This window comes from Python bivittatus, unplaced genomic scaffold (genome assembly GCF_059951505.1).
Source record: "Python bivittatus isolate LINGU-HERP-01145 unplaced genomic scaffold, Pbiv_v1 ctg000980_np1212, whole genome shotgun sequence".
Taxonomy (NCBI): Eukaryota; Metazoa; Chordata; class Lepidosauria; order Squamata; family Pythonidae; genus Python; species Python bivittatus.
Window position 1 is genome coordinate 36,322,270 of NW_028277125.1, and position 21,522 is coordinate 36,343,791.

At 38.1% G+C, this 21,522-nt stretch overlaps 2 protein-coding genes across 3 annotated transcripts in view; one reads left to right on the forward strand and one right to left on the reverse strand.

Annotated features, from left to right (window-relative positions):
• Window positions 1–12,280, reverse strand: part of HDLBP (high density lipoprotein binding protein) — an 85,311-nt gene extending 73,031 nt beyond the window's left edge. The window contains exon 1 of the mRNA XM_088132658.1: window positions 12,147–12,280. The gene's annotated coding sequence lies outside the window, so the exon portion shown is untranslated. The remainder of the gene's footprint in view (window positions 1–12,146) is intronic.
• A 126-nt stretch (window positions 12,281–12,406) lies between these two features.
• The window catches only part of SEPTIN2 (septin 2), a 32,159-nt gene continuing 23,043 nt past the window's right edge, over window positions 12,407–21,522 (forward strand). For both annotated transcript variants that reach the window (XR_015794505.1, XM_007431810.4), the window contains exons 1-5: window positions 12,407–12,545; window positions 16,247–16,276; window positions 17,280–17,403; window positions 17,853–17,939; window positions 18,625–18,748. Coding sequence is in view for 1 of the 2 variants with exons in the window: in XM_007431810.4 (XP_007431872.1) it covers window positions 16,268–16,276; window positions 17,280–17,403; window positions 17,853–17,939; window positions 18,625–18,748 (344 nt within the window). In the remaining variant the exon portion in view is untranslated. The remainder of the gene's footprint in view (window positions 12,546–16,246; window positions 16,277–17,279; window positions 17,404–17,852; window positions 17,940–18,624; window positions 18,749–21,522) is intronic.

Consider the following 21,522-nt stretch of genomic DNA (forward strand, 5'->3'; position numbering starts at 1 on the left):
ATGTGGGACTCATTTACACAAAATACACTGGGTTAAAAAAAAAACCAGGATAGTCATATAACTCTATTAGAAATATATATGTACTTGAATAATATTTGTATTAGATAAGATATTTAGAATTGGAACTGTGTACTATTATAATGATATATTAACTTTTTTTGTTGTATTTTTTCACTTTTATGCTAAAACACTTTTATGTATTTTTCTTTTTGTAAATAACAACAACAACAACAACTCCCCGGGGTTAACACTCGGTTCAAGGACAACCCATAGTTAAGAATGGAGCCTATTGTAGCAAAATGCACAATGATTCAAATTAAATACACAATGGTTTGAGTTAATTACATAATACTACTTATACAGCGTTATACAATAATACTGTTCTGGCTTACATAGAAATTCAGCTTAAGGACAGAACTTGGGAATGGAACTCATTCTTAAACTGGGGACTACCTGTATTGATATTCAACACACATCAAGAATCCATTGCTGCAGACTAGGTATAGGTTTCTCTTTTCATATGGCATAATTTTTGTTCACTAGCTCCCATGCTGGAGAATCCAGTTACTGATACTTTGATATATTACAGATACTGAAAATATATAAGAAGTAAATAAGCATCTAACGTGCTGTGATTGTCCAAAGTCATATTAACAATCCTGTTGATCTCAGTCCAAATGTTACATTAATAGGACAAGAACCAACCATATGAGTTAATGTTCCAATTATTGGAACACAGCCCAGCATTGTTAACTCTGCACATTTTCAGGTAAAGGATATTCTCTACCCTAGAGTTATAACTGCACCAGTTTCAGTTAGGATTTACCATCTGATTTTGTTCTAAGACGTAAAGCACACTTTCCTGAATTTGGCAAAACAGGAAACTCTGTTTAATAGATCTCTTGTGATTGCCTATAATATGAAACCACAATCAATAATGCAAAATAGAACAACAAAATCACTGAACTAAAACTGGCACAAGAGATAGTACCCACAACATATGACGCCATGATCCAAAGGCTCAATAGAAGATCAATGTTTTAACCAATTTCTGAAAATGTACAGGTAGTCCTTGAGTTACAACTGCAATTGGGACCAGGATTGCTTTCACTAAGCAATGTGGTTGTAAAGTGCAATGTCACGTGACCACATCGCTTAGTGATGGCAATTCAGGCAGTCCTGGTTATCATCATAACCCAAAATGTACGGGTCATTACCTGGGAGTCCCAGGTAAGGAGCATGGGGGTGCCGCAGGGGTTGGGGAGGCCTGGCGCAGGCCGCACGGGAGTCAGGGGACGGGGTGCTCTGTGTGCCGCGAGCCTAGAAAGGCTGGGGAATGAGGGCACAGAGTGCATGTGATCACAGGGAAGTTGAGGAAAGAGGATGTGGGGTGTGTACAGTGGGGCAAAAAAGTATTTAGTCAGCCACCAATTGTGCAAGTTCTCCCACTTAAAAAGATGAGAGAGGCCTGTAATTTTCATCATACTGTAGGTATACCTCAACTATGAGAGACAAAATGGGGGAAAAAATCCAGAAAATCACATTGTCTGATTTTTAAAGAATTTATTTGCAAATCATGGTGGAAAACAAGTATTTGGTCAATATCAAAAGTTCATCTCAATACTTTGTTATATATCCTTTGTTGGCAATGACAGAGGTCATACGTTTTCTGTAAGTCTTCACAAGGTTTTCACACACTGTTGCTGGTATTTTGGCCCATTCCTCCATGCCGATCTCCTCTAGAGCAGTGATGTTTTGGGGCTGTCGCTGGGCAACACAGACTTTCAACTCTCTCCAAAGATTTTCCATGGGGTTGAGATCTGGAGACTGGCTAGGCCACTCCAGGACCTTGAAATGCTTCTTACGAAGCCACTCCTTCATTGCCCGGGCGGTGTGTTTGGGATCATTGTCATGCTGAAAGACCCAGCCACATTTCATCTTCAATGCTGATGGAAGGAGGTGTTCACTCAAAATCTCACGATACATGGCCCCATTCATTCTTTCCTTTACACAGATCAGTCGTTCTGGTCCCTTTGCAGAAAAACAGCCCCAAAGCATGATGTTTCCACCCCCATGCTTCACAGTAGGTATGGTGTTTTTTGGATGCAACTCAGCATTCTCTCTCCTCCAAACACAAGGAGTTGAGTTTAGACCAAAATGTTCTACTTTGGTTTCATCTGACCATATGACATTCTCCCAATCCTCTTCTGGATCATCCAAATGCTCTCTAGCAAACTTCAGACAGGCCCGGACATGTACTGGCTTAAGCAGGGGGACACGTCTGGCACTGCAGGATTTGAGTCCCTGGCAGCATAGTGTGTTACTGATGGTAGCCTTTGTTACTTTGGTCCCAGCTCTCTGCAGGTCATTCACTAGGTCTCCCCGTGTGGTTCTGGGATTTTTGCTCACCGTTCTTGTGATCATTTTGACCCCACGGGGTGAGATCTTGCATGGAGCCCCAGATCGAGGGAGATTATCAGTGGTCTTGTATGTCTTCCATTTTCTAATTATTGCTCCCACAGTTGATTTCTTCACACCAAGCTGCTTGCCTATTGCAGATTCAGTCTTCCCAGCCTGGTGCAGGTCTACAATTTTGTTTCTGGTGTCCTTCAACAGCTCTTTGGTCTTGGCCATAGTGGAGTTTGGAGTGTGACTGTTTGAGGTTGTAGACAAGTGTCTTTTATACTGATAACAAGGTCAAACAGGTGCCATTACTAAGATAACGAGTGGAGGACACTCTTAAAGAAGTAGTTACAGGTCTGTGAGAGCCAGACATCTTGCTTGTTTGTAGGTGACCAAATACTTATTTTCCACCATGATTTGCAAATAAATTCTTTAAAAATCAGACAATGTGATTTTCTGGATTTTTTTTCTCATTTTGTCTCTCATAGTTGAGGTATACCTGTGATGAAAATTACAGGCCTCTCTCATCTTTTTAAGTGGGAGAACTTGCACAATTGGTGGCTGACTAAATACTTTTTCGCCCCACTGTATGTGTGATCTCAGGGAGGCTGTGGAAAAAGGGCGTGGGACACATATGTGCATGTGTGTGATCGCAGGCAGGCCAAGGAAAGAGGGCATCAGTGCGTGCATGCAATCGCAGGGAAACTATGGAAAGAGGGCATGGGGTGCATTCGTGTGATCGTTGGGAGGCCAAGGAAAGAAGGCATGGGTGTGTGTGCAATCGCAGGGAAGCCAAGGAAAGAGGGCACAGGGGTGCATTGCAGGGAGGCTGTGGAAAGAGGGCACGGGGTGGGCGCATGTGATCACAGTGAGACCAAGGAAAAAGGGAGTAGGGTACATGCGGGCATCTATGCGATCACAGGGAGGCTATGGAAAGAGGGTGTGGGGTATGTATGCACATGTGTGCAAGTGCAGGGAGGCTGGGGAAAGAGGGCACAGAGTATGTGTGAGTGAAGGGGGGAAGGAGGGCACAGTGTGTGTGAATGAAGAAAGGCCAGGGGGAGATTTACCCCAGTAACAGTAATTGACTTTACTTGGGGGAAGTCAGCAGGGAAGGGCGCATATGGCAATCACATGACCATGGAACGCTGCAACTGGTCATAATTGTGAACTGGTTGCCAGGCACCCGAATTTTGTTCATATGACCAAAGGGTGCTTCAACGGCTGGAACTTCGAGGACCAATCATAAGCCCCCTCATTCAGCACCGTCATAACTTCAAACAGTTGCTGAATGAATGGTTGTAACTCGAGGACTACCTGCAAGAGAGAAGAGGCTAACTTGACCTTGGAGCCAAGTTCTTCCATAGGGCAAGTTCACTGCCCTTCTCATACAGCATGTTGGAACAATTTAAAAATGTAATTTTATTAGATGGCTTGAATAGATGAGTGGGAAATAAGAAAGCATTTAAAAAGTTATTGGGTCATTAAGAGACTCAAGGAAGAATTAGACTTTCTGGTCCGTATCTGCTTAGAAAAAGGCCTGTTTTGAATATGTGGATTAAACAAGTCTATTCTTGTGCATGCATATAAAAGGAATGAATATGAAAGCAGAACTCATTTATGATGAAAGTTTGAGAGGATTAATGAAGGATACTTGGGTGACAACAGGTTCTGAATGTGGGACAGAGAATTATTGGGTAATGTCAAGAGTGAATCTTAAGAAAAAGTTGACATAGAAGTGAAAATAACTAACAATAGAATGAGTGCAGGAAGCACAAGTATAAGTTTTGTAAGAAAAAGTATTAAAAGGATTAATCACCCCGCAGAATATATGGAAAATGGATGAAAGGAAGGATAATATGAAAGTTGCATGGAACAGAATGAAAATAATTACATTACAAAGTATCACAAAGGTATATGGAGTTTTACTAATAATGCCAAGAAAGGAAAAAGACACTTCAAGGAATAATGAAGTAAATTAATTTGTGAATTAGAAAATGCATATAAGAAAATAATTACTGCAAAAAAGTGCAATATGGCTTTACATCCTGTACAAGGTGTGCAAGCCAGAATTTTCCTTTTCACCAGGTAATTCAGAAATGTATGAATGTGGGAAAGAAAGTTTACTTTACATTGTGGATTTTAGACAAAGTGTATGATAAAGTGAACAGGCTTGAATTATGCAATGCTTTGTGTGACTATGAAGTAGAAGATTGGTTGCTGAATGTGATTACAGCAATACTGTATATAATGGAAATAAAGCACGTGTGAAAATAAATGAAGTGGATAACAAATGATTGTTCTTTGAACAGGGAACAAGAATGTGTGAAGCCCCTTTGATTGTTTAAAATATTTATGGATAAATGTCGATGGAATGTGTATGGTGAAGTTAGAGGTGTATTGGTTAGGGACACTGAAGCTGTACATGCTTTTGCATGCAAATGATATCAAACTGTTGGCTGAGAACCTGAATGATGCAATCAGGAGTATATATCTGAAAATTACTGTATTAAAGAATGAAGTGGATGTATTTCACAGGGAATAAAGTGAACAAGTGCAAGTGATATATAAATGGCAAAAAACATACAGCAAACAGAGATATTTATCTACCTTGGTAGAACATTTACTAAAAGTGCAGGGGGGGGAGGTATATATTGACAAATTTTAAGTAATGCAATTGCTGGTAGACAAAAAGTCTATGTTTTTGTATCCCTATGAAATACTACTAAATAAAATTACAGGCACAATTAGAAAACAATTATATGATTCCTTTGACATTTTGGTAAGGTCATGGCTCTACTTTTAGCCCTGGTTCTACTGTATTTGCTGCGTTAAAGGCTGCAAAACACATTTGGAATATGTTGGGACAGAACTATAATTCTGCCCTTCATCATCTGACAAATTTACATTTGGGATAATCCCAGTTTGGAAATTGTAGATGAATCTTTTTCTTTCTAAGTCATGAGGCAAAGGGGTTTTTATTATGTTAGATCAATAAATATCAACTTTATTGCCAATAAAAATTTTAAACTATAGCAAGAAAGATTTGAATCACCTAAAACTGCAAAATGGCAGATTAGTTAAATAAATTTCACAATTCAGCCACCTGTATATGAGATCCTGACCTCAACAATGCATTCATTGTCACAGAAGACATAAGTGAACTTTTGAATTCTATGACAAAACTCTGGAAATAATTATTACACTAAGATTTATGAATTCGTTGAACACAAGTTACAGCAAAAAAGATTGCTCTCAGACCATGAGATGCCATACTTACCGTCTTGGGTCACTGATGTGTGTTTGCTTTTTGTTTATGAGTTGTCTATCAATATAATGTAATGGAAAGACTAACAGGTTATTATTTCTTATGGTCCAGGTTTAATACGTAATATGTTTAAAAATAGGCAGAATATTTCTTATATGTAAAATTATTTTGTTGTTTCCTATTTTTTCTTTTCTTTTTCTTTTTTTTTTATAATAAAACAATAAAAATAAATGGGTGATAAATGAATATTGTCTGGATACAAAAAATAAATAACCAGAACAAAAGAAGTATTTTGAGAGACAATGAAGACTGAATCACAAAACAAATGTATGAAGAATGAATGGACTGAGAAGAAAGGGAAGACTATGAAAGTTGGGGTTGAATAAAGATCCTCAAAAAGAAAGAGATAAGAATTTTAAAAACCAAAATTTGATTTAATCTGATTACATGCCATCAAGTTATTGTCAACTCTTAGCGACCATATAGATAGATTTTCTCCATGATGATCTGCCCCTAACCTGGTCCTTCATCTCTTCCAACAGTGCACTTATCGCTGCTGTAACTGAGTCTATCCATCTTGCTTCTGGTTGTCCTCTTCTCTTTCCTTCCACCTGTCTGAGGTAGGATAATTTGGATCTGGTTGTTTGTGCTTCGAGTGAGGCACAATCCAGGTTGATTTGTTCAATGATCCATTTGTTCACTTTCTTTGCTATCCGTGGTTTTCTGAGGAGTCTTCTTCAACACCAAAGTTCAAAAGCATCAATCCTCTTTCTATCTGGTTTCTTGAAAGTCCAACTTTCACCTCCATAGAGCGTCACAGAATTGGCTGCACAATTCAGATCTTTGTAGGCACAGTCACATCATAGCATCTGAATATCTTTTCCAAAGCCTTCATTGCTACTCTGCCAAATGCTAGTCTGTGGCCTATTTCTTGACTGCTGGTTCCTTTACTGTTGATAGTCAGTCCTAAAAAGCAGAAGCAATCCACCAATATCTTCATTGTCGGTTCTAAGGCTGGTTGCTGTACCTGTTGCAATTAGTTTGGTCTTCTTTAAATTTAATCTTTTGTCTTGTTTTGGTGCCTTTGAGTCAGCCTTGACTCCTGGCAACTGCCTGGATTAGTTCTTGCAGTTTTCTTGGCAAGACTTTTGGACGTGGTTTGCCATTGCCTTCTTCCTAGGGCTGAGATAGTGACTGGCCAAAGATCACCCAGCTGGCTTTGTGCCCAAGGCAGGACTACAACTCACAGTGTCTCAGTTTCTAGCCTGGTGCTTTTTGATTTTCAATGTGCTTCTTGACTTTCATCAGCTTGCAGGTCATTTGCATTTTCAGCTATTAGAGTAGTGTCATCGGCACAGTGCAGATTACTATGTTTCTTCCTTTAATGTTAAAGCCACACTTATTTTCTTCCAATCCAACTTCCCTCAATATATATTTTATATATAGGTTGAATAAATAAGGACAAAGTATACAGCCTATACTCAGAGCTACCCTTATTTTTTCTGACCTAGAGCTATTCTATTTTGCCATGTACTATCTGGACTGCAGCTTCTTGATCTGTGTATAGATTTTGTATGAGACATTCTGGGATTCCCATTTTCCTAAGCACATTTCACAGCTGGACATGGTCAATACAATTGAAGACCTTTCTCTAATCAATGAAGTACACATTGACTTCTTTTTGTTATTTGTTTGCTTTCTCAGTTATCTAGCATGCATAGGTAATGTCTCATGTTCCTCGGCCTTTTCTAAAGCCAGTCTGAACATCCAGCATTTCCCTTTCCATGATGGGCTCTAATCTGCGTTGGTTGATCTTAAACATAATTTTGCTAACCTGTGAAACTAAGAATACTGTACAATAGTTTGCACAGTTAAGTCTCCTTTCTTTGATATTGGTATTTAGACTGGCCTCTCCCAATCTGTTGGCCTCTCTGTCATTCTCCAGATTTGCTGGCATGGTTTGGTTAGAACCTTTACAGAAGAACCTTTGCTTCTTCTATAGATATTCCATCAATTCCTGTAGCCTTTTGATTTGGTAATAACCAGAATACTGATTTAATTTCAACTTCTAGTACTACAGTTTCTTGTAAGTAAGGAATATCTTCTAAGCTGTTTTGAATATTGACATCTCTACTGTACAGAATTTCAGTATACTTTGATCTTCTTTGAATCAATTACTATCTGTTCATTGGCAATCTTTAGCACACCAATTCAAGGTTCGAACCTTCTTCTGAGTTCTGAGATCTCATTTTTGTCTGCTTCCATCTTCAGTGCCTTTAAAGATGTTGCTGTAATACTGCTTCTTGTCTCTTTTAATAGTTCTCTGAAATTCTGTCCTGAGATCTTTGTCATTCTTGGCTTTGGTTTCTCTTCTCTTCTTGGCAATTTCTACCATTTGTTCTGACATCCAGTCTACTTTCTTTTTTTTGTCTCTGGCAGTCTCTTTTCACATTTATCCTTAACAGCTTCTTTAATTTCATTTCACATTCATCAGCCTCCTTATCAAGGAGGCCCAGGATGTCAAAGCAAATCCTTATTTGCTCCTTGAAAACAGTGGGTATGTGCTCAAGATCATGTTGTGGAAACTTATAATTTGCACATGAGCAGTTCATGATCTGTTCCACACTCAGTCCCTAGGCATGTCTTTGCTGTTACAACTGAGTTTTAAGTCATTCATCCTCCTCCTTCATTTTGGTTTCCTAAGTCATACATCCAATTACATTTTCCTTCTCAATATTTCTAACTTTGGTATTCCAGTCTCCAACCACAAGCAGCACATCCTGCTTGCACATTATGTCAATTTCAGATTGAACTTGACCATAAAACTCATCAACCTCCTTTTCTCCTGCATCAGAAGATGCAGCATAACTTGACCAACATTCTTCCTTCTTTGATTTTTGTGTTCTGAGTGGTAACATTATGATCTGATTGAAAGCATCCATTTCCAGCCCACTTCAATTCACTGATGCCTAAGATGTCAATGTGTAGATGCTTCATTTTACTTTCACTGTGTTGACCATTCTCAAATTCATGCTTCTTATGTTCCGCATTCCCACTGCAATTCTGTCTTTGCAGCTTTGGATTTTCTTTTCCTGCAATGACAACATCACCAACTAGCTGTCTCAAAGCTTTAATCTAACTACATCATAAATAACATTGGGATACCAAAAGCTCCTTAGCTCCTCCTAGTAGCATGTTGAGTGCTATCTGACCTGAGGGACCCATTATCCAGTTCTATATTGTCAGTCACTTTATATTGCCTATCCATGTGGTTTTCTTATGTAAAGTACAGAAGTGGTTTACCAGTGACTTCTTCTGTCCAGTATGAAATGATGCCTTTGCTGATATCACTAAAGTGAATATCTACCTCCAGCATTTTCCTATATTGCTCCTGCCCAATATAGATGCCTGCTTGCTTTAGCTGGACAGCTGGGATTACCTTCATTACCTTGGGTGACCCTGCTGGGAGGATATACTCTTGGCATACACTCCCAGCTTGCTTCACTTATCTTTCTCAGGATCATTCCCCTTGCCACTATAAGGCAGCAAAGCAGGACTAAAGCCTTCTCAATGGCTGTTTGGACCATTTCTGAGGCTGGCACTAGTTTAAGCTTAAAACCTTGTCAAAATGATTAAAACAGCCGATTTTGAATACAAAACAACTGTTTCCAGCTTAAAACTGGGGGGTTAAAATTGAAATATGTTCACACTAGTGTTATATATTACTTTTAATATTTTGCATATTGTTTTGAACAGCATTGAAATAAATGTGTAGAGCTAGATTTGCTTTCCAGCACCCAGTTTCATCTATCTTTTTGTTGCTCATAAGCCAAGTTTTCCGTTTGGAGCTTTTCATATCTGTTGAAACAATTAAAACATGATAGACTGCATTTTACCCATCAGGACTCTTGTTTCAGCAGTGTCTCATGCCTTGGACTTCCTACAGGAGAGGCAGGCAGCTGAACCTCTCTTAAGAGAACAACTAGAGTTGGCAAAAGCTGCCCACAAGCGATCAGCAGATGCACACAGCCAAGAGGGCCTGGAAATTGCAATGGGAGATTTGGTGTGACTTTTAGCTAAGTTTTTATCTTCTGCACAGGACTCCAAGAAGCTGGCCTCAAAGTTTATCAGCCCCTTCCCAGTTCTGCAACAAATTAACCAACGGCCTCTTGCCTGCACTTCTCTGCATTGATGAAGATTCATCCTATCTTCTATAGATCACTACTTGTCCAGGAAGAACCCCCTGCATCTTATGTTCAAAGTCAGTTCCACCTTTCCCCATTCTCTTGGATGGGGAGGAAGAGTACAAAGTGGCAGGTATTCCAGATTCAAGGTACAAGGAGAAACTGCTGGAATACCTGATGCACTGGAAGGGCTTTCCAGAATCAGAGAGGTCATGGGAAAATGCAACAGACATTCATGCCCCCCCATCTAATACACCAGCTTCATGTACGGTATCCAGGAAAACTCCATCCCAATGAACTGCCAGGGCTGACTATGGGTCCCAGGATGAAGAGGACTTCATGTTGACCGCTATAATGGGCTTCAACAAATAGACAAAGGTGCAGCCCACCTACCTCTGGGCTGCAGGACTTCTTGGATAGGATGAGACAGCTGCCACAATGAGATGGAGAGATTCGACCTAGACAACAGCAGGAAGAAGAGGGGGAAGGGGCCACCCCTTCTGACTCTGCATTGCAGTGATCTTGGGGATCTGCTAATGGAGGAAGGGAGGCATTTGTTTCCATGACTGTCTCAGAGTTTTCTGTGTACATGGGAGGGGGAACTGAAGCTAATGTGGGAGGTGGTGTGGAGAACCATGGAAACAGCTTTGAAGTGAATATTCGGAAGCCATTACAGAAACAAGGCAATAAGTATTTTGTTACACTCTAGGAAAGGCTCAGGTTGGCTTCTCTCTGACTCAGTGGGGTATAAAAGGGAGGGAAGGTAAAATACAAGCAGAAGTGCAAGATTCTGTTACTATTTGTCAATATAGTTACAGCCTTCCTGTGGAGTCAGTTTTTTGACCTGGTCTGCCTGTAGGCTAGCAGATCTTGATAAGGAGGAAGGGTTTTAAACTCAACCAGACAAGACTGAGACAAGCTATAGATACATTATTCTTCCAATGCTGGTGATTCTCCATCTTTGATTCTGAATGGGGTGACACTTTCCCATATAGAACTGATGTGTAATTTGAGGGTCCTCTTGGACTCACAGCTCCTGTTCAAAGAGCAGTTGATAGCTATGGCCAGGAAGGCCTTTGCACAGATTCATGGCGTGCCAATGTCACCCTTTCCTAGACCAGGAATCCCTTCTCATGGTCCCTGACCTCAGATGTGGATTATTACAATATATTCTGCATGGAGTTCTCCTTGAAGACCACTCAAAAACTACAGCTGGTCCAGAATGCAATTATAAGTGCATCTCTGTCTTGGAACTCCTTTGCTATTTGAACTGCACTGGTTAACAGTGAACTTCCAGTGCAATTCAAGGTCTTGATTATCATCTATAATGGTACAGAGCCTGAGAGGCTGCCTCTGTTCCATAATTTCTATCCACCCCATAAGACCGGACAGAACAGAGCTTTGTGTCCCATCCATTAAGCAATGTCATCTGATGGGACTTAGGAAGTGCACCTTCTCTGTCACAGCACCTGCCGTTTGAAACAGCATCCCTCCAGAGGTTCAGACTGCACCAATTCTGTAAGCCTTTAAACAATCTTGGAAAATAATAAATTGGCTCATTCTAATAGGAACATTAGTACCAGAACACTAAATTTTGTCATTAATTTCAACAGAGCAAAAACTAAGATGATCCTTTTAACAAAGAGGTACACATATCTAGAAAATAGTACAAACAAGTGTTAAAGTCTCCACTTTAGGAGATTCCAACGGTAGGGCAATCAGAAAAAAAAAATACTGTAAAATTACCATAACAAATGACCAAATAGTATTTGCAAAAACTGTATTTTGCTAGGTGGTATGCAGAAGTTCAAAAAGCTACAGTGCTTTCTTTTATGTAACCTTAAAGGTATCCGGCCTTTCTTCCTTTGCATCTGAGCATCATATATCAGAAAATGCTACAAGTAGATTTGTTTCTATACGTCTGTTAAAGGCAAGGTCAATTTTTTTTGTCATTTCCACACCTTTTGGTGAATTACATTCGAAGGCGAAATAGGTAAGATTCGTATCTTCCACGAATTGCCGCTAATACATTTCCCTAAACCTCCCTACGGTGCAGGATGAGAATACCGCGAGAAACATCACGTGTCCCTCAGAAGCCAATTGAAGTTAAAGATACCATAGAGTTACAATTGAGGATTACCGAAGAGTTCCCACGCTTGAAGGCCTATTCACTAATTTGACCTCAAAGAGATCTTTTATAAAAGCCACGTCCACATAACAATTCTTCCATCAGCCTCTTACTAGTTTATTTCTTCTATTATGCTTAGAATGTGAAAAGCATACGAACCTACCTCACATGGGCTCGCAACACTCCTACGCCGAATACGAAAGGCTTGCCGCCATCTTGGTAAAGGAAAGAAGCTATCCGTCAGCCGCTAAGATTAGAGGGGGAAGCTCCTCCTCCATCGTTGCCCTCTTTTATCACTATAGCAACCGGAAGAGGCGACGTGTTGGGAGGAAGATAGCGCACGCGCTTTTGTTACCAGCAGCCTTGACGTTTTTGTGGCGTGCGAAGCTGTGAAGGCTTTTCAGTGGGAGGGGGAATGGTTTTTCCTCGCGCACTAAGTGGAGATGCGTTTGTGAAGAGAGGCAGCATGCGCATGCGTTGCGGGACCCTGTGAGACGCTTGGGCGGGTTCGGAGATTGCGGCGACGGCTGAGACTTAGGAAGGACTTTGGGGCGACTCCCAGGTGAGGCGCCTCCTGTGGTGCGGCTTCTCCTGAACTGGGTAACCTGCAGGGACTGATGGGTGACGGTGGCTGCAGTTTTTTATTCGGAGAGGAACGGGGAGCGGGGACCGGTCCTGGTTTTTCTAAGCAAAAGCCTTGTTTCGGGCGGGATGATATGCCCTTCCTACTCCCTAGTTTGCACTCCGCCCCCCACCCCCTTATCTCTAAATATTCTGGTTCTCGCCGTGGCTTGGGCGTGCAATAGAGGAAAAGTGGCGGACGGCTGGGGAAAATCGGGTGGGGAGGGCGTGGTGCAACGGGCGTTATTTCGTTTACCAAATCCAAGAGGTTAGCGAGTCAGCAGTGCGCTCCGGGGTCTTCGGGGCACGATTCGGAAGCGGATCCCGCCTCTCAAAAAATAAAAAAAGTCGCGGGGGGGAAGGGAACAGTTTGAACATATTTTCCTCCACAACAAACCTGCTCCAGCTTGGGCTCCAGCAAAGTGTGTTCAAGGGCTGGATGTTAAAAAAATATTTCTGGGGTGCCTGACTGGAGGACACCCCCCCCCCGCTCCATCTGAAAAAGAAATGGAAAAGACTCTGATAAATCGGATTTTGAACTATTGTTGTCGTCGTCTCCCGCAGGAGCGAAAATAATTTTGATTCCATACATCTAAAAGTCACCCGTGTGCAGGAGAGACTGTTAGAAGTCCTCGACTGTTAACGTGAGAAAGAGACAAAGGCTGTAAAAAACTTTAAAATGCTACTGGAGTGGAGAGGAGAGGAAGCAGAAGTTGCCGGTATAAGTGACATTTCCGGCTAGACGTTTGGGAACCTACCTGTTGGAGGAGGGAAAGATACTGGTTCTCTTTCCTAGATTGGAGATGTTGATGTTCGCCCAGGTCACTCCTATGGGCAGAAATCTTAATTATATTTATTTTCCAACTTAGGGCATCTTTCTTTTCCAGCATTTAAAAACATTACACCATTCCTACAGACAATACAAAATTATCCCCTGCAATAATATTAACACTGTGTCACAATTTTCTCTGTTCTCCATTTACTATTTCTGTACTCAGTGCCCTGGCACTTCAGAAAAAATATCTCTAGTAGGTTATAGTTTCTATATCCGGCACTGGACTATGTTGTTTCCTGTATTCCAGACTTTTTAAGGAAGAAAATCACTCCTCAAAGACTGCCTTTGTCCATTCTGTTATATAGGAACACTTTGTCAGATGATGCTGTTTCTCCTTCTCTCTCTCTCTTTGTAAAGAAATCTGGAAAGACTGACTGTATTCAAACCGATTTTCACAAAGCTTCATATCTTAATTTTACTCCCTCAATTATTTTTATATTAAGTACTTTTGTTTTGAACAATTAGTAATGGTAGATTTGCCATTTAAGGATATATACTGAAATTTTGATTATTTTGATTTTTGATTTGAAAATTTGATTACTGCCATCCTTTTTGCTTTTTGTTCTCTGTGTGTTTTTCAGTTTAAAGAATCAACATGTAATATTATTAAGATTTCAAAAATTGTACCTATATAGCTATCATGTTATTCTGTATCAGAAAATCTAGCTTTCATTGTAACATTTAGGTTCTAATTCTATCAAAATTGCTCTGTCTTTGCTATGCCTTTTGTAATCCCGTTTTTCTCTCTTTGACTCCATTCCTTGAAATTAGCCTTTTCTCTATATATATACATTATGCACTATATTTTATTCATTCTGGTTTTTTTCTAGCAATCATATGTGTTTTTCACATCTAGATCCTTCATCATTACACCCAACATTATCTTTAATACTTCCCATCAATATCAAACATATGGAGTTATCCATATGTTTCTGTAACACTTTGCAACATACAGTAATTTATTCTGCTCCAAACAGGTACCAAATAATCTTTCATTGTATCTTTTTTCGGTTCATTCCACTAGGTGATTAATCTTTCTTCTAGTTTTTAATATAGTACTTAATACTTCCTTTTGTTGTAGTTCTGTTTGCACTCTCTTTTCACTTTTCTTCCATGTCCATTTTTTCTCAAGATCTGCTCTGGACCCTACAAGAAATGGTCTCGTCAGAAAATCTAATCACCCTTATTATTTCACTAATTCACTTAATTTTTCATCATAAAAAATCAAATCAATCATGTGTATATATATGTGTGTGTGTGTGTGTATTAATTTCTTTGTTGTATGTACACCTGAATAGATTTATGCTCTATGTGAGCATAATACCAAATAGTAACAATTCTCATTTACTCTTTGATCACTGAACGGCCCAATCATTTTTTTTGTACTCTTTAATCTCATTCTCCCTGCCCCACATCCATTTTTGTCACTTAACAGAATAATTGTTTCCCCTGTATAATGTAAAATAAACATTCACTTCTGGTTCTTCCATTATAATTCGCTGGAACATACCATGCAAATATCACCAGTGGATTCCTGCATTAATATGCACCCAAAACAACCCAGACAACACCAATACATACTTCTCTAACATATGGTTTAGTCCTTTCATTTATAATTAAACTTATATCTTAACTTCTGTGCTGTCTTCATTAGCTCAGCTGCATGAGATCAGACCACCTTCATTCAGCTCTATTGCATCCTTCCTCTTTTTCTTATCTTGACAATCATGCAACAGATACATGTTCTTTACTATTTACTCTTCTTACATTCAAAGCCTTCTTGGTTGTCACATCCTGGCCCTACCCCCTGCTTTGGGATAGTAGTTTGGAAGTTACTGCTACCATCATGAGGTGCCTCACCTGGCATTCTTCACCTAGCCTTCATTGTGAGAGACATAGGGCTCCCTATGCTGCCTTTCCGGTGATTAAATGTAAAAAAAAAGAGGAAGAAAAATAATGCAGCTTCCTGATCATGTCACTAGAGCATTCTTCTCTTTCTTGGGAGATAGATCAGTCTCACAAGATAAAATGAAACTTTATGTAAAACAAGAAAAAAAAATTTACTCTTTAAATATTCAAAATGCAGACTTGCAGACATTCAGTAGGGAAGGTGTTCAAGTACAGAGTTGTTCAGAAAAGATCTGTAGCTTGACTTTAAAAAAAAAAATTACAAAAGAAAATGTAATGCTACCAGCAGATCACAAGATGTCACAGTTCTATTACAAATAGCTCATTACTGCTCCAAAAAGAAAAAAGAAATGAGACAAGGATTTCATTAGGATTTTAAAGTAAATATCCTAATATCCTCATGCAGATCTTGAGGTATGCTCCAAGTCTAAAATAAAACACAATTTCCTAATTTTTACAGAGAAATAAATACAATTTATACCATTCATTAAAAAAAGAAAATCTAACACAATTCCTACTAGGCTTTACTTTTTTTTCCAGAAATAATGCCACCTGAAGCATTATTTCTCCTGCTTCAATTTTCCTGGACTTACTGCAAATTTCAGTAAGTTAATTCTAGGTTTGGTGGGGATATAGAAAGGTTCCTAGCCTCAGTTCACAGCTTCTGTAGTTCTGCTCACAGATTTAAAACCAGGTTCCCCCCTCTGTATTCAAGAGAGTGATGGGCTGGAATAATCTGACTTGTATATTTTACATGTGTATAAACAAATGAATCCCTTTGAATTCACTATGACTTACTTTCAGATGAGTATGCATGTATGATTGCTGTACAAATATAAATTGGTTGTAAGATGTACAATGGGATCTATTCTAACAAAATAAAATATTGTTTTTTACAGTTTGAGTGAATCTATATAAACATGTCTAAGGTAAGGAGTGCCTTTGTTAATGAGTATTTGTTGATTTCTACATATATCGTGTACAAAAATTGTAGTTGATACTCTTATAATTTCATTATTTTAGAGCATTTGAATTGTATTAGTATGAACACATGTAGATTTCTATATTTTAATTAATATTTATGCAAGAAAATATATTGGAAAACTAATTTCTCATCTTGTGGCTACTCATGTTCATGTATGTATTTATTTTATATTGTTACAGCCTACACTAATTTTGTAGGCTGGCAATAAAAGAAATGTATTTGCTCATGCAATAAAGGAAAATCTTCTAGTTTAAGGAAAACAATTTTTTAAAATTAATTAGCTTTGCAAGTGATAAGTGTATAAAAATAATGTGATTGGTATTACGCTAATGAAAATATTTAATAATAGTTGAATTCTTTAGGGAGATGATTGTTAGCAGATAAAAATGAGAAAACAAATGCTTTCTTCCCCATTTTTTTTGTGTGATAATTTTGATATAGTTCCAATTAAACTATTTTTTACATTGGATCTGCATTGTGAAGCAGTTACGCCAGATTATTAATTTTAGGAGCTCATTTTACTTTGATAAATAAATTCAGCATTTTTATCCCTGTATTTAATACTTAATTTGTTTATTTATATTGTGTAATAAAAAAAGATATATCTCATTTTGAGACTCATTTCAGAAATCTCAAGACAAATCTATTTTTTACCAAGTTAATCAGTATCTACAATCATGTTGCTGTTATACATAAACAAAATGTTTTGTGGGACATGATTCATAGTATATTTTATTTTCAGAAATAAATGGAACATGAGATTTCTTCTCATAGCTTGTTATTAATAACTAATTTTAAACCAATTTATTGAACTGTGTTTTTCAAATAATAGCAAATCACTTTAAATTTAGTGGATATAAAGAAATCTGTAACTTCACCAATTTCCGCAATAATTTCTCAAATAATTATACAATTTTATTTTAATTTAGTATTCTATTTCTTTTCAGCAACAGCCTGCTGAAAAGTTTACAAATCCAGAAACCCCTGGTTATGTTGGATTTGCAAACCTTCCAAACCAGGTTCATCGGAAATCTGTGAAAAAAGGCTTTGAATTTACCCTTATGGTAGTTGGTAAGATTATTACAATTTTTTAAACTAAAGTATGCACTATTAGTCTTCAAGGTGCCAGTTCAATTATAGTAAAATATATTTTAATGTGTAAAAATTGGTTGCTTTATATGATTCTATATAATTGATTTATCAATATTTCTGAATGATCAATTTTTCACAGTACTGATAGGACTCTGAGTCATAGAGCCTGCTATATAAAGAATTCATCGTATGGTTTATAATTTATAGTTGATGGTTCAGAAATTTAGAATCCATAACAAAAAAAAATGGTATGACAATTTTAAAATTCCTAAGTCCATTTAAGCATGAGCTCTGTAAGCCTGAACAACACTATATATTGGCTTGTGTACATAATTTCAGTGAGTAATAACAGTCCACTTAAAATAATTAAGATAATTTAAGTTTATGATTAAGCTTGTTTCTAATTATATTTTCATATTGTTTAATAGGTGAATCTGGATTGGGAAAATCTACTCTAATAAACAGCTTGTTCTTAACAGATCTCTACCCAGAAAGGATAATCCCAGGAGCAGCTGGTAAGATTAATTTTGTCCTTTCAGTACAATCTTAATCTTACTAGATCCTAACATTGCAATGGAAAAGTTGAATGGATTCTAATGAACAGTTTTTGTACATGGGCTAGCTTTTGGACATTGCGTGTCCATTGAGTTTTTATTATTTAAATAATGTTCTCTTTACAATCACAAATGTATTCATTGTAAACCATTTTTTCTTCAGTCCCTTTAAAGTCTTCATGATTCTTTAAAGTAGAGAAATCAGAATAAATTGCAATAATTCTGGTGAAATGTGGTACTTGATCTACATTTTGTAATTAGTTTTTCTTGCAGCACAAGTCTTGCTCTTTTTGCTGTTTCGGTTGTAGAATGTTTTTTGTTTGATCAGCTAGATATATTTGATTATTAGAAAACTATTCAGCTCAGACCATGCTCCTGTCAAAATCAGATAGGTTCATCAACTGGGGTAATTGAACTATTTCAGTATTTTGAACTAGACAGTCTTGGAACCTTTCAGCTTTCAACTTTGTAATTCTACGGCATAATTTATAATTAAAAATATATATTGGGTTGCTGCATCATAATTGGTTTGTCAGTGAGGTATATCTTAATCAGGTATGTACTGAGAGTAATTATTAATTCCTGGTCTTGCCACAAAGGCTCAATTTCAGAAGTCTTCTGAAATCTAGTTTTGTTCTCTTTCTAGAAAAAATTGAAAGAACTGTACAGATTGAGGCCTCAACAGTTGAAATTGAGGAAAGAGGTGTAAAGCTCCGTCTGACTGTAGTAGATACACCAGGATATGGTGATGCTATCAATTGTCGGGATTGGTATGTATTTAGTGGACATGTTAAATTATTTAAACAGAATATAACAATATAAGCAAAATTATGTTGTGTATAATTCTTAGCTTAAGTGTTAAGAATTGCTAAAATTTAATTACATTTTTCTTGTGTTTTGATGTAAAGCACTGGAAAAGAAGAGTCAGTTTTTCCTGAAGTCTGTCCCCCTCCTCTGGGAATAGTGTTTTGGTGTTGCATATTGCAGCATGTTCTGAGTAAATAGATAGTACTTCGGTTTTGTTTTGTCAGTTCCAATCCTGGCCTGTGGGTTCTTTGTAAGATCTCTTCTATCGCACAATTGAATGTGCAGTTTTCACATTCTTTAGCTTTTTTGCGTACAGATGCATAGTCTCCTCAGATAAGTGATGATTGAACAATAACTGCAGTCCCATCAAAGGAATATATTGTATTCCAGTATCAACCACTGCTTGTATTCATTGCCTCAAGGAGTAATGGAATATGAAAGAAGAAAAAAGAAATGGCCCAGAAGAGGCTTATTTGTTCTTTGTTTCCAAAATCTCTGTATCTCCACAATTGCCCATCAAATAAAACCATAAAAACCATAAATAACATAATATGTAGTAGTTAAGGTGCTGGCCTAGAAACTAGGAGACTGTGAGTTCTAGCCCTCCCTTAGGCATGAAAGCTGGCTGGGTGACTTTGGGCCAGTCACTCTCTCAGCCCAGCCCACCTCACAGAGTGGTTGTTGTGAGGAAAATAGGCAGGAGTATTAGGTATGTTTGCCGCTTTGAGTTGACCAAAATATATACAAAAAATTAGGATAAAATATAATAATAACAACAACAGTTGTAAAATCTTAAATATCCCACTATTGATCAAATGGAAGCAGAGTGTAAATGTTGGAAAATGGGGCTATCCAGACCTTTGAAGGACCATATTCCGGAAGGCAGGGTAGCAATACAGAAATATTGTTTCCAGGCCCCTGCCCTTCATTTCAGAGCATCCCCTTTCGAGCAGAATGGACAGGCCAGTCAGAATCTATTTGTCAGAAAGGGTCTCATAAACATCCTGGCCTTTACCCTGTTGGGCTTTATAAATTAAAACCAGCACCTTGAATTATATTTCGTAATCTACTGGAAACCAGTGTAGCATCCACAAAATACAGGTAGTCCTTGCTTACCAAACATTCATTCAGTGACTGAAGTTACAATGATGCTAAAAAAATAACTTTACAGACCATTTACAATCTTCACAGTGTCCCTCAGTCATGTGATCGCCATTACAGTCAGTACGTGTTGCCCTATGCCTGACCTGTGTTTTTTTCTCCCCCCCCCCTTGCAGAGCAGATTGATTGGAGAGAAAGGGTTTGCAATAAAGTAAGCTATTTGCTCTTCTACATATCGAAAGCAGTGGGATCATGCTGGCAGCCCAGGGCTGGGAGCCACAGCACACTACACAAACAGCTTACAGTACTCTCTGCTCTGGTGGTGGGGGGAGCAAGTGATTTCTGTGGGCAATCTCTCATTTGCCTGACCTTTTCCTGCTGCTGGCATGATCACATTACTTTTGATGTGTAGAAAAGGAAACAGCTTACTTTCTTGAAATCCCTCTCTAATCTCTCTGCTCTGTGGGGGGTCAGGCAAAGGAGAGATTGCCTACAGAAATTGCTTGCTTTTTTTTCTCCCCCCCCTTCCTTGCTGAGCAGAGAGATTGGAGAGAAAGAGATTTCAAGAGAGTAAACTGATATCAACAGCAATGAGATTGCACTGGCAGTAGGAAGGTCAGGCAAAGGAGAGATTGCCTACAGAAATTGCATTGTTTTCGATGTGTACAAGATAGCAAGCAGACACTCAAGCACTCCAAAGGGCAGGGGAGTGCAGTTAAAAATAGTTAGAAGTTACTATATTGGAGGTGAAGACATTAATGGATTTATTTGATCTATCAAAAGAAAAGTCCTACTTATTTTGGTAGAATTTTAAAATTTTTGTGCAGTAGAAATCATATAGAACATTAATTGTTACAGCATGCCTGGGTATGTATAAATATGATCATTTTTGTTCTGCTGCTCTCTATAGTCAAAGAGACCTTACTCCATACTTGTTTTGATAAGGTAGGAAGTGCTTGCTAGAAATAAGATATTTGGTGGCATTAATTCTGTGAAGTGGGTTTAAAGAGTGGTATGTGAGTATGTGCACACATATCTGTAATAAACTGTAACTTGGAGTATCTATGGGTTATAATCAATTAGAATTGAAAAATAAAAAATAAAATTCACATTAAGACTAAAGATACTCTCACTAGGTTTCAGAGGTTTAGATGAATAATCAGGTCTTCAGTTGGTATTAAAATGAAACTATTGCTAGCATCGAATATCAAATATTTCCTTTTTGAGAAAGAGTACAGTTCCATCCAGGACAGAACAAAATACAGCATGTGAGAATCCCCAATCCACAGAATCTCCACATTAATGAGATATGTGTGATATCAGAATGATACCATTTCATGGATGAAAACTTAACACACAAAATTCCCTAGGAAAGAGCAGAAAGTCCTGTAATGTGTTGGGATTTGGATTGTTATAAAACATTTTTAATTCCTGCTTATCGTTTTCTGTATTATGGATATATAATACGAAGGGATTTATGCTTGTCCATTCCTTTCTTAAGGTTTGATAACAATTCCCAGGTTTTAAATGCAGCAACAACTCCAGTTAGTTTTGGAATTGTTATCTTTAAACATTGTTACTTGCTTAGGTTTAAACAACAATTATAAAGCATCTCAGATAATGAATATTTAAATAA